The following is a 13,992-nucleotide window of genomic DNA, read 5'->3' on the forward strand; positions in this document are numbered from 1 at the left end:
GCCTGGGACTGAAATTCTAATCAGTAGTGATTAGAGCAACCTCTCTGTGTAGTGTCAGAGAGAGGCTATTTGTCTTTTAAGATTTCACCTATTATTAAAATCAACTGTGGGACTCCCAAACATATCACTTCCACAGATACTAAGTACTGGGCTTTTACACTATTCTGGGACCGCAGAGAAAAAAACCCTGCATTCTGCAGTGAATACATGGAGGTTGGTAATGTACTCATTACCTGCAGAGAACTTTGGAGCCAATGGTCTATGTTTTCTCCACTCCTGGTATTAAGATCCTGGTGTATGGGGCTTTTTTTTTGTGTTTTCTAGGAAAGATTGATGTTTCTGCTGATTTCAAGGTTTGACACTAATGACTCTTAGGATGTGGTAAGAGGGGTGTTTTGGCATTTTTACTTGGCTTGTGAAAGCATGGGAGCTACAGAAGGGGTATTAGCACAGGTGTAAGGAGATATTTTGAAGTAAAAAGCTGGCATTTTGCTATTTTAATGAATGCAACTGCAGTTAGGCAGCCTGGGATGTTGTGATGGGGTGCAATCAAAATAAATGCATCCATAAGCGTATTAAGAAAAATAATCTAACACACACAAAGTGGACTGGGTGTAGAATCAACCTGGGAAAAAAAGATCTGGTTTGTGTTCCTGGCTCTGCAACTGACATAGAGCATCTCCTAAATTTGTCTGCATGTCAGGTTCTCCACCAGCAAAGTGGGATTGCCAGTGCTGGTTGACACACATTGATAGAAAGTGCTGCATCAGTGCCAGGTATTGTCATTCCTATTATTTAAATGAAATTTTTGTCTTAAACCTGAGTTACAGGAATAAGTGAATGAAAAGTGACAGAGAAGCTTGTGACTTGATTACCTAGGAGATAGCTTAAGATAGTGCAGGTGAGTTGTAGGAGAGTAGTTATATATAATATACTTTCCTTTTGAGAAGGCCTTGCTCAAGATTTTTCAAAAGACATTAATAGGTTTCTCAACTTTTAGGTGCTCAGCTGGTGAAGTGTTTCGGAGGCCTGATTTTTAGATCGCAGGTGTGCAAGGTTTTCTCTAGGCATTTCCCTCTGTGTCGTTTCAAAATGGATACCTGCAATAAAGAGCTGCTTTTGAAAACATTAACTTTATTTTTATCCAGTTGCTATCAGTTTAAAAGAAGGGATTTGAAAATCACTTTATGGGTTGTTGTTTGTTTTTTTTTTAAAAAAAAAAGAAAGCACCCAACCTCCGTTTTCATCCTGGCCTCTGCTTATAACTGAATCGATCCTTTTAGATGGCTTATCAAATGTATTGTTTTTCAAAATGGTCTTTTGCTGCACTCCTGGTGCTGAAAGATTAAGATGTTTGGAAAAAGTGTGTTTTCTTCAGCCTTGCTTTGTAAAAGCATGCCAGGAAGCCTTGTGGACACAGGGATATAGAAATGATCAGACTGGTCTAGATCTACAGTCCATCTGACTGAGCAGTTCTTTTGCTGAGAGAAACCAGAATTAGCTGCTTTATGGAGAGGTGTAAGACCGACAAATGTGTGAGGGTGAAAGGACCAGACTGCTTTCTTTGTAGAGAAGTGCAGCCCTCTGCCAAACATCACTGGAGACTCTGGACTAGCTTCCTCAATCACCCCAGACCCTGATCCTCAAAGTGTGTTGTTACTGTGCAGTAATGTCTTGCTTTTCCTCTTCTCCTCCCCTTCCCCTCTGTCTAGCTTTGTGTCCTCACGTGTGTATCCATGTGGGGATGTCCAACAGGATTGTCCCCTTCTCCATCCTCCTTTCCTGCCCTTGGTGGTCCTCCCTGCCTCTCCAGACTCAGAACCTCACCCCTGTTGTGTTTCTGTGTTGTCGCATAGGGAGTTTGCCCGTTGGAAGGTGAGGAATACAGCCATCGAGCGGAGGGACCTGCTCCACAATCCACTGCCCCTGATGCCTGAGTTTCAGAGGAGCATCCGCCTCCTGGGCAGGAGACCCACCACACAGCAGTTCATTGATACCATCATCAAAAAGTACGGCACCCACATCCTCATCTCTGCTACCCTGGGAGGTAGGTGGCAACCTGGGCTGTTTCCTTACACGGGTGTTGGTGGTAGGGTGGGGAAGGCACTGGGCAGCACCTGCAAACCTCGGCCATGCCGCACGGAGACTGGCTGGCAGCACAGAGCCAGGCTGCATCTCCCCCAGCCAAAGCCCGTCAGATGGATGAAAATCCCCAGAGTACGAATAGCCTTTCCAACTGAATTCACGGTGCAATGTGTGTGAGTTCAGCATCTGTGATACGTGTGCACCTGTGCTCCTCCGACAATGGTGTCTGTGTGCTGGTGTGTATCAAGATAAACACGCTTCATTTACCCAGGGAGCCTGTCTGTCATTCCTGCCCCTCTGTCCTTAAACTGACAGTAGGATGTGTTGATCCCTCTTTTTTTTTTTTTTTTTTTTTTTTTTTTTTTTTCAGAATGAAACCAAATGCAGGGAGAAAAGCAGCCTTTCTTGATGGAACTGGAGGGATTTTAAAAAGCTCCCGGAAAAGGGAGTTCAAGGAGTTGGTCAGGGAGTGTGTGCAACAGGGAAAGAGACGGCCAGAAAGGCCTGTGCTAAATGCCTAAGTGAAAGCAGTGACATGGAGTAGACTTCTGAAAAAAACAATAATTAAGTAAAGATCAAAACAAATATGCAAGGACTGCAGAGAAGTTTGCGTGTGCAAGCAGGGTGTGTCGGTGATGACACAAGACAGAGTGCTGTAGGGCCATTGGTGCAGCATAAGCACTTCAAGTACTGACTGTTGCAAACAGGAAGGGTGAAAATCAGCTCCTCTTGATACTTGCTGCTGATTTTATTTTTTTTAATCTTGTCCTTTTTTTGCCATTCTTCATCCCTTTTGGGTGTATATTTGAATGCCTTTTTTTTGAGAACTATCTGTAAGAGCGATTCTGCAGTGGTCAAGGGTCTTAATTTTAGTACAGAATTTGTTGCTGTTGCTTCTTCTAATGTACCTGACTTCCAGCCTTGCCGCACTGTGAAATTTGCAGTGAACTTTGAGGAATTTCTGGCCATCTGTCTGTTCCCAAAGCGTTCTGCAGACACTGGGATGAGACATAGATGAGATTAGATGTGTGCATATGATTCATGGACAAATTAGGTGGTAGGTGAATTGGCTTAGATCCACTGAAGTCAAACGGCCTCTCGTATTCCAAACGTCCTTCAAAGATCCTCAAGCTGCTCTTCCAGTCCAAGCACTCAAACCATCCACTCCATCAGCAAGAAATGGGAGACAAAAGCAGATTCCCATGCATTGAAGAAGACAAGTGATTGCTTCAGTGAAGTCGGTGTAAAGATAAACTTTTTATTGAGGAAATTGCTTTTCAGGGCCATATTTTACAGAGCCCAAGCCAGCCAAGTAAGAATCCAGTAAAGTGCTGAGAACTGGTTTAGTGGGTGTACTTTTCTTCCCATTGACATGCCTTTTTCTTCTTGCCACTCACTTCCACAGAAATTCAAAATAAGAAAGACCTTTGATGGTAAAATATATTTTTAATTTTGCCTGTGTGAGGTTGTGAATTATTCACAGGGGCTTGTTTCTTCTCCTGATTTTTACAACACAACAACTTTAAATATGCAGAGACTTGTAACAAGAACTGGTGTTGGAGAGGAGTGCTAAATGCTCCATCAGCCCAGAGCATGGTGAGCAATGGTAGGGGAGAAAAGAAGGATTTATCTTGGCAATGGCAGTCCCAGAGAAAATGTAGATGAAGCTGGGCATGCATTATGCAAGGAGGACACACTCTAATCACAGTCTGTGGGCTAAACCAGACCACTGGGATATAAAACCAGACATGTCCTGGCACCCTTGCTTTCCCAAGACCTATGTCTCCTCAGAAAAGTTACAAGAATTCTGCTTTGGATTACAGTTGTTTGTAACTTAGCCTGATGTCTTATTAAGTTGCAAACGAGTGACAAACACACAGGAAATTGTTTTGCTTTTAAATGCCAGCTGCTGCATGGACCCCAGGAGGCTGGGTGATGGATCAGGCCAGCCCACCTGAATACAGCAGCTATTTTCACACCTGGCCACATGAGGAACAGCTCTGATGCCATTCAACGGAGAGAGCAGCCGGGTCCCCCTGGAGCCTAATAAAAAACCAGCTCTGCTCCAGTTTTGTTCTGACAAAGGGATTGGTGAAGGGTCATTTTGAGGGCATCCATGCTCCGGGATGGAGCACACAGAGCTAAAAGCCAATTTGCAGGGAAAGCCCTGAAGGAAAGACAACTTTGAACATAGCATCCGCTTAATAAACGAAAAATTAAGACTTAATAATGCAGCAAAAGTCTATTAACCTCTCTTGATCCAAGGGTTGCTTTCTCATGCGCACTCTCCATGGGGATACTGTGCTTTTCCAGGCCTGCACACATGTATACAGAATAGGTTTTCAGCAACATTATTTCTGCTCAGCCCTTTTCACTCCTAGGGACAGTCTCTGTCCCTCAGGAGAAGCATCAGATATCCTGGGCTTTGCTTTCCTGGTTTTTTCTTCTTCCTCCCAGTGGAGGGGTCCAAACACCTCAGGGAGGAAAAACAACAGGTTTCGTGGAGAAATTGCTGATCTCCACTACCCTAGAGCACAGGTTTCTCCTGTCTGATGTCTACGAGCTGTCTCAACTGCTCATTGCCTGCTCTGTGCTGTCTGGGGACTAAATGCTAATGGTGAATCTCCTGGTAATCTGAAACCAGTGGTGTTTCCTGGTGCAATTTGGCCCATGCTTTCTGGTTGCTCTCTGTCCGAGGGATCTCAAATATCAGCATTCCTCTACTAAAGTGAACTTGTCTGGACTGAAAGATCCTGATATTTTCACCTTGGCTATTAAAAGAAGGCATGATATTTTTCCGGAAAAAGCTGGTTTTTTTCCAGTTGCTGATGGAATTGAAGAAGGGTTGATACCTGAATCCCACAGGTTCCTCTGAGAATCGCAGCTAAGGGGAGAATTATCCCTGGTCTTTCCCTCTCCTTTCACAGCCTCATGAAATGGAGGGAAAGCATCATTTATGTCTGCTGCACCTCCATGCAGGTAAATACTTCCATCACATGAGATAAACAAAACTTTTGGCTCAAAATACACCAACCCAGCCTATCTTCCCCCAGGCCTTTTGACTAACTCCCATGCAGGCACCCTTTTGGTGACAAACGAGTTGCCTCATGGAAAGTCACAAAGTCTGACCTTCCTTCAAATCTCCCTGTAAGACTCGCCTCAGAGATGAAACTTGAAAATGCATTGACAGCAGCCAGGCCTCTGGTGTGCGTTGACTGCTGTTTCTCACACTAATCACAGTCATCTTATTACCTTGTGCTTTGCCGGCTGTTTGTTGTGTACCCCTGTTGTGTTTCATCAGATACATGGGGTTTAAATCCTCTGGGACAGGAACCATCTTTCTGCCGTTTGTGTGGATGGACTGTGATGTGACAGAGCCTTCATCCCTGCCAAGGTCTCCTCACACCGCCCAACACAAAATAATGTTAATGGTGATAAAGGAAATCAAAGCTGGTCATTTTCCAGGGAAAGTGTTTTTGTGAGAAGTAACAATGATGATAGTGTTACTACAACTTTGATTGTGTCAAAGGATAGCATGTTATTTTTAACAAAATACTAAAGAGAGAGTTTTACATGCCAAACTTTTCTACTTAGCTCCCGTGGAGCCAATTAAAAGATTTCAACTGATCGATTCTTTTGTTGAAGGGTGTCTTCTTTCCACCAAAAATTTCCATTTTTCCTCTCAAAGCCAAAGGCTCAATCTTCAGCATACCAATCGCTTGAAAAACTGAAAAGTAATAAAATATTTTGATTTTCAGCCAGAATATTTTTGGTTTCTTTTCAGGCATTTGGCTTCCAGATAAAAGCTGGAAAATTTCCACGAAAAGCAAGGGGGAGGGCTTACTGGTTTGAGTTGGGGGTTTTTTGCATGTATGCACTAAAATAAATTATTTGGACAAATCAAACTATTTCAGCTAATACGAACTTTTAAGAAAAGTAAGTGCTTGTTCTCTTAAAAAAACCCCAAAAAGACAAAAATGCTAAAGAGAAAAATATTTCTTGGCCTAAAAAGTGGTGATGCATTTTTTTGACCATGCTATCATTGCCAGAGGCAATGAATTCATCAGTGGTTCATCTATCAAATCCGAACAAGTACCATTCTTCTCATTAAAAGAGCTATGTAGAAATGGCACATTCCTACCCTAGTTATCTATTATCTTCATTTATTAAAATCAGAACTTCAAATGTTAAGAATGCCGGATGCTATTCTACCTTTTCACTCCTATAACACCAGCCTTGTGTTAAGAATGAACTGGATTTTAATCTGGCTCATACAGCACAAATTGAACTTTTAGGCAAATATTACTTCTCAGCTTTGTGTCCTTTTCATATATCTTTTGTTACATTCAGGTTTCTGCTAATGTTTAGGAAGTTTGGTGCTGTTGGGTCTTAACTACTTCACTCCTAGATCTCTGTCATGACTGTCTCAAAATCACCTGTTGTCCCTTATCTTGCACAATATTTTCCACTCTCCACTTAAAGTCACTGAATGAGACTCTAAGAGAGGAGGGGGAAAAAAAAAAAAAAAAAAATAACTTAACTTTCTCATTTGCTCTTTCCTCTGATCACTCTCCTTCACTCAGCCCCCTGCCCTTACTGTTTTGCACAGTAACCAGAAGCTAAAGAGGTACAACTAGCATTTCCTTGTTCCCTGTACCCACCTACGTACCTGTGTCCTATTTGCAACTTAAACCATAATTTGTTCATTCTAGAAGCAAGGTCAGAGAGAATTGTTTCAAAGTGGCATCTTCTCTAGTCAGGTGTGTATTGTTCCAGAGGCATGCCCACAGAGAAGAGCATTCCTCAAGAGGGACAAATGGTCTGAATCCTTTCCAACAGTTGTGGTAAAGCTATGAGGGCTAATAAACATCCAAAATGTTATATCTACTCCACTTAGTGGAGCTGATCTACAAGTGTGGTGGACCTAGAGAATGTATTCTGGCTCATATATACTACACTGAGGTTCCAATACTGGTGAGGAAGGGTGGGTTCATTTAAGAGTTTTAATTTAGGTCTTGGTGTTTTCTTTCTCCAGGTGCGACGTGACATCATGCATTCCTGTTCAGATGACCCTACATGGCAGCCTCCTGGGCCTTACTGAAATCTCCTTTCCTTTCTGCTGCAGGAGAGGAGGCCTTGACCATGTACATGGACAAAAGCCGCCTTGACAGAAAGTCAGGAAACGCTACCCAGAGCGTTGAAGCGTTGCACCAGCTTGCTTCCTCCTACTTTGTAGACCGTGATGGCACCATGAGGAGACTCCATGAGATCCAGATCTCTACCGGAGCAATCAAGGTACTGTATCTCACCTTGGGAAGAAAAAGAAGGTTTTGAGTCCATACCAGTCCTGTAGGGATATGGGGCAGGACTTTGCCAGTCCAGTGTGATGTCTTTTTGATCACAAGTTGTTTTGTTCCCACACTGACTTCCCACAGTAAATTGTTCTCTTATGACTCTTACTGAAGAATTGATTTCCCCAGGGACAGTTATCTGGAGAGAGGTGAGCATTCAGTGTGATGGTTATGTAGGATAGGAGACTCCCACTGTGTGTGGCAGTGACCTTTGGAAGGGGGAGGGAACAGATAATCCAGATCAGCGCTGCAGGTTTTGGAAGGGAAAGGCAGGTCTGTGAAATGGGCAACCCCATGCAATGCAGAAGTATTTTCCTCTTGTGGGTGTAAGACTGCTAAACATCTCTCAGATGAATTTTCTACAAGAAAAGGTGAAAAACTCAGTGTGGCATTACTGAGGCATCTGGAATGAAATGGACTGAGAGACGGCTTGGGGGTTGCAGCAGGAAGGAAGGGGAGTTCCTCAGAGCATACAGAGTAGGGGAAATGGCTCTGCAGACAAAGGCTGCCTTCTCTGAAAGCAATCATCCTATACTGGGGAGGGATTTTATTGTTGCAGAGTTCACTCCAGGGAAGGTGATGTGGATGGAGTCATCATTGTTAGCCATTTCTGAAAGGTTTCAGCTCTTGTTATTGTTCTGTGGTGTCTCATGGCTGAGTCTGTTCCCTTCTGGATGGGAAATCGAATTGAGATATTGAAACAGTGACAGCAGATAATCGCCCTTTGTGAATTCAGGAAGAGCAGCTCTCCTCCATGGCTGGAAACCAACAGCAACAACCACAGCAACAGCACTGCAGGTCATCTGTGCCTCCATCTATCCTCAGCACAAGGATGGTACGCACATGTGTTGTGGGAGCACTAGGCACCATTGTGGGCTGGCAATACATCTCTGTGTCTTGCTTTCCAGTAAGAGAAGCCAGGGAATAATTCCTCTACTGGCTTCTGATGTTCTCCAGTGATCCTCTATGAAGAAACATCAATCTACAGGACCTCACTGCCAAGGACAGAATAACATGCAGTGCCGTAAAGCAAGCAGATACAATTCACTCTGTTTTTTCAGCTTTTGTCAAATATTAGCTATGTTTACCCGGTGTAGGGCATTTGTTCTCAGTTAAGATGTAATGCTGCCATCAAAGGGAATGCTCTCTCTTTTCTATATCCTCCATAGGTAACAGAAACTCGGACTGGCCCCCTGGGCTGTAACAGCTATGACAATCTGGACTCTGTGAGTTCTGTCCTTCTGCAAAGCACTGAAAGCAAACTCCACCTGCAAGGTAGGGCACAGGAATGGGGGAGATGGTAATACAGGGCATAGAGTGTGTGTGTGTGTGTGTGTGTGCGTGAAATGAGAGAGGGGTGGCCTTTTTTCTAGCCTTTTCGCCTCCTATGTTTTCTGTGATTGCCTTCACTGTAAGTTCCCTGAAGCAGGTGACTTCTGGTGGTGTCATACGAAGCCTTAGAACTGCCGAGCCAGGGCTCAACAGGGACTGAGCTAAAGGCGCAAGGAACTGCAGACTGGACCCCGGTGAAGTGTCTGGGTGCCTCCCGCCATTGAATTTTGATGGACTTCACTATATCATACGTACACTGATATTAATAAATGTGAACTTTTCCATTATTATTGAAGGGGCATTCTGTCCACGTCTCTCTTTGTCCCTCCCAAATTGCTGATTTGTTTAAGAGGTTTGTAGATCAGCTTTTGGGACTCTCTAATGACCATAATCTTTGGGAAAAGTCACAGAGGTTTTATTTGGATGCTAGAAGCCATGGCTTCAGTCCCAGTTGGGGAGCTAGTCCAGAAGTCAACATATAGAGGTCATGACTGATTTAATAAATAAATACATGCTGGTTAGCAAGAAGTCAACTTCAGTATGAGGAGGAAATTCACTGGGCGTGTAATTTACTAAGGTTATTCCCAAGTTTTTGACAAAATAAGGAAATGTGGGATTTAATTGCTCATTTGCCCAGATGGTTTTATTTCTGGAATCCTTGTACTTGCACAAATTTTAATTTTTCAGATGAATGGGCTACATTACATCTTCCGCTTTGAGTATAATTTGGCAAGTGGTGTTTTAATCTTGGTTTCACAGAAACTGGGTTTCATTTACTGAGTCATGTTGTGGATATATTATTATTGTTGTTATTATTTGCCTTTAAAAATAATAGGCAGGTTGTTTTCACTATTCCGGTGATTATCTAAATCACTGAGTTCTGGTTCTTACCTAATTAACAATAAACAATTTGAGGCTTTTTATATGCTGTGATGATGGCTGCTGGTAATGAAAACCCAAGGACGGCACATCAGATAACTAGGTAAACAGCTAAATAAGCAGACAGTTCAGTTGATAGGCAGACAAACTGGTAAGTAGGTAAATCAATATATCTCTATTGACTATCTGATCCCACAAGAGAAGAGAAAAAGCAAGACACCTGGGAGAGAGAAGGAGGTGGAGGAAGAGGGAAAACTTAGGAGAGAGAGGGGCTGTAAGGTGGATGAGGCTGTGATTTCTGATGGGAACAGAGGACCTCAGGGGTCAACCACACATGAGTTTCATGGAGATTCGTGGCATAACCCAGTGCAGAGAGAGGCCAGACCCACACCAAGGGAGACAGCAAGAGAAGAAAGGAAGGTAAGAACTCTTCCTAACAGAACAAAGTGACCTTTAAAGGTACAGCTGAGTGTTTTCTGCCTAATCTGGAGTGTGGTTCTTGGGATAATTACCCAGGATCCTTCCTCTGCTCTGAGAGGCCTCATTAGGAATTAGTCACAGGGCTGCAGGTAATGGATCGTGACTGAGTCTCCTCTGATCTGATTAGCAGCCGGGCATGAGCTGCTGACAGAAATCCATGTTACTACCTTCGTGTCACTCTGGCTCTGAAGCCGGCTCAATAAAAGAGCAGCATCTTCGTGACAGGGAGAATTTCTGTTTCTGAACTTGCTTTGTGCTGCCCAGCCCTGAGAGTCGTGGTTTCAGAGATGTGCCCTTTAGGAGATGCAGTGGCCAGACCCAGAGCTGAGCTACCTTCATGCCCACGTGTAGGGTTCAGGAAGGTCACCAGCCTGGAGGTTTAGTGGAGGACCTCAATGCATGCACAGCGCGGGGTGTTTGGTTCTGCACCTGGGGTTACATGGACAGAAAAGCATCACTAATGTATAAACCGGTGTCCTTGCGGACCCAGCATGCACGTACATCTGTGTCAGATGCCTGCACTAGGATACATACACAGGTACATTTATTGCAGTAGGTTTCCCTCTGTCCTAGCACTACCTGGGGGCAGGTTCCCTGTCCTGTGCATGGGGAGGGCTGTGCAGTGATGCAACCTCCCGCACGGGCGTGGGGGGATCTTGTTAGGGCCCAGGATCTCACAGGTGACTGCGCTTATTTGCTCTTAATATCCTCCTGTCCCTGTCACCAGCGTGAAAACACCCCTTCCCCTGCCTCTGCCTCCCGTGTGCCTGACGCACGACCGGCCTGTGCTGCCTGGAAAAGGAGTAAGCCAGAGCATTGGAGGGAAGATGCTTTACAGCAGTCTCTTGGGAAATGGGAGTTTGTGTTCCCTAGAAAAAAGTCCCAGGCTGACATTTGAAAATTTGACAGGAAAAAAAAATAAATCAACATTTTGAAAAGTTTTGGGAGATTAAATTTCCAGAGACATATCCTTTTGCACATGTGATGTGTCAATACTGCAACATGGCACTATTTCAATAGGGTAAAATGCTATTCTAAACATTTCAACATTAAAAAAGATTTATTGCATATTAGGTAGTTTGTTATGTTAAATATGGTAATAGTCTATTAAAGTTTGCATTACAATTAATACTAAAGTCTTTGCTCAGATGGACAGAGCCGTAATGACAACATAAAATATTTCAGCTTTTCAGCAAAACAGAATGAGGAAGTATGAAATACATTTAGACCTTTCCCTGTCAAAAGTGCTTTTGGAGTCAACATGCTCTCACAAAATGCTTCAGTGAAGCTGCATTTTCAACAGAGAACTCTTCTGTGCAAAATGTTTCAAATAGCTCTAATTTAGAGCTGAGGAAATTTACCTCTTTTAATGCAGAAAGCCTTTTATATACAGTCCAAAACCAAACATCTCTCTCTAATAGTTTTTCTAGGTGAATTAAGGACATATTCCCTTGTCAGACACTTCATATTCTGCCTGTAGTTATCTCAGAAAAACCTATACCAAATCTGTTCTGCTCTTAATTTTTAAAGAGGAACTTCATGCTTTACAGTCTAGCAGAATTCCTCCTTCTGATCAATGTTACCTTCAAAACTAAGATATTGTCCCTAACGCTCATCACCAGTAAATTTACCTTCTGCATCTACTATCAGCTACAGCTGCTGCTGTGGATCCTTGTGTTCTCTGGCTTGGATTGGGGTGTTCACCCCATGAAAATGGTCCAGTATCTCAGTCTTTAAGACCAGGTTGTCCCCCTGCTTGGCTGCTGACATGAGACATCATTGAAAGATTTATATTTTTTAAAAATATTTGCAATATTCAAAGAAATTCCTTGGAGAACAAAACAGCCTCTGGGGATGTTTTGTTAAGGCTGTGTCTGGCAGCAGGGCTTTCCCAGCTAGCCTGGCTGGCTGAAAGCTGCTCTGTGGGGCTGGTGTGCTGTTACAGTCCTTGGGACTGCAGCTTTCCAGCTTGAAAGGTGGCAACAGAAGCACCCAGAGCAGTGGTCTCAACCAGTATGGCTTTACAATCTCGTATTTGTAAAGATTACCTTAAAAACTATTAATCACACCTGTGCTTTACTGACTGCTGTAATCAACACAATTTCAGTAATATTTAGTCACTGGGTGTGGCATGGAACTACACAGGAATGAAGTGGGTACCAGGATTGAGTGAGATGCTACCGGCCCAGTACTTGTACACTGTCTTGCTAGGATCTGGTCACAAGGATGCTCAGTATAAACCCAGAAATATTGACACGAATCTGCCCTTGTGTGGGTATCTTTTTCTGTATATATGTCAAGGTACAAATACGAAAGCAGGCATGGTTGTATTTCATACTGATTTCTTCCACAAGGAAATTCTTGGCTGGAAGATCTCTGAGTCACACATAATCCCTACAGCATGTTTGCAGTTTTAAAGTTACGGCTTTGTGTTTGGTGTGTGCACACTCATGTTTTGATAAGTAGCTGGATTTGTGTGTCACCTGTGTTCCTGGTCCAAGCGCATATTTCAATATGTGTTGCTTGTTAAATGCTACAATTAACTGCATGGATTCCAGCAGAACTGCTTACCTGATTAAAGTTAAGTATTTATATAAGTGTGTTTTTTTTTTTTTTAATTGGTGCTAAGCGTACAGGGGGTCTGATTACCTCTTAAACGTGAGATTATTTCTTACAAGAGGTTATCCTGGAAATGTTTTTTTAGAAACCATGAGTTCTGTGGACAAAAAGCAAGCATCCACATGAGGCATTCTGCAGCATAGGGTGGGACCATGTTATGTTTTGGAGATTACAGGGTATTTGTGTTTCTGCGTGTGCTGAGGCACACAATGGATGTCCCTTGCAATGGGAAGTGCTTTCTCTGAAACTTTAGTTGTTCTTGGGACTGGACAGCTTGTTATCCAAGTTAAAATTCAAAGAGAAAATATGGTGAGCTGAAGATCCTGTGGTCATTTGGGCCTTATATTCAAAGGCTGCAGCCAGGGCAGATTTCTCTTTCATGAAGCAGAGAGTGGAAAGATTTATTCATGGGATTGGACCATGAATAAACAAAGTCAATGTACACCAAGAAGTCCAGTTTCTGCTTCTGTGAGCTTGCAATCTGTGAGCAAAACAGCATTCAGGCTCTCCAAGTCCCTTCTGTAGAACTCAGTTCTCCAATAGGGCTGCACTTTCTTTCCTTTCTGAAGGAAAATCTTGGAGCCTGGCAGGTGGGACCATCCCTAATGTCCAGGTGAAGGTTCAAAAAGGGACCATCCCTCTGCGGTATTTGCTTCAGATAAATCTCTAAAAGAGACTGAACTTCAGTACTTCCTGAGGACAACAGGAAGAAAGCTGAGCTCAGGAAAGACCAAAAGGACCTCAAAATGCTGATCCTCCTTAGACTAGTTTTGAGGTGTCAGGGATGCCATAGACTGTGGTCAGCCCCTTGCATGTTCCCTCCCTTCCCTGCAACAGCACTGCAGCCGAGGCAGCAGGAGCTCCACAGACACTGTGCCTCCAAATGCCAGGCCTTAAATCCTTCCTTGTGCAAGTGTCACAAATGTCTTCTTCAGCTGAAGGTTGCTCCGTGTTACTCCTGCCTGGCGGCTGCCGCTGCTCCATGCTCGGCTGCGAATTAGGTCAGACAGCTCACTGCCACCAGGCATGATGCTCACACAGACGGTGCCCTGGCAATAGCAGAACGGGGAGAGCAAACAGAGGTCCTTGTGCCTTCAACAACCTCCTGATCTCCCCAAACCTGGTCTTCCAAAGGGACCTTGTTAAGGCTGAGGTGTCTCTGTGGAACCCAAAGCAAAAGGGTAATGGGAGTCCTGAGGCCACTGCCCACCACTTTTCTCTTGTCTTGAACATGACCCATCACCGA

At 43.7% G+C, this 13,992-nt stretch overlaps 1 protein-coding gene across 1 annotated transcript in view; it reads left to right on the forward strand.

Annotated features, from left to right (window-relative positions):
* BRINP1 (BMP/retinoic acid inducible neural specific 1) overlaps positions 1 to 13,992 on the forward strand; it is a 59,671-nt gene that overhangs the window by 30,076 nt on the left and 15,603 nt on the right. The window contains exons 2-4 of the mRNA XM_026860391.1: positions 1,857 to 2,047; positions 7,211 to 7,380; positions 8,606 to 8,711. Of these exons, the coding sequence (XP_026716192.1) occupies positions 1,857 to 2,047; positions 7,211 to 7,380; positions 8,606 to 8,711 (467 nt within the window). The remainder of the gene's footprint in view (positions 1 to 1,856; positions 2,048 to 7,210; positions 7,381 to 8,605; positions 8,712 to 13,992) is intronic.

Source organism: Athene cunicularia, assembly GCF_003259725.1.
Source record: "Athene cunicularia isolate RWA chromosome 17 unlocalized genomic scaffold, athCun1 chr17_part1, whole genome shotgun sequence".
NCBI classification, from domain to species: Eukaryota; Metazoa; Chordata; class Aves; order Strigiformes; family Strigidae; genus Athene; species Athene cunicularia.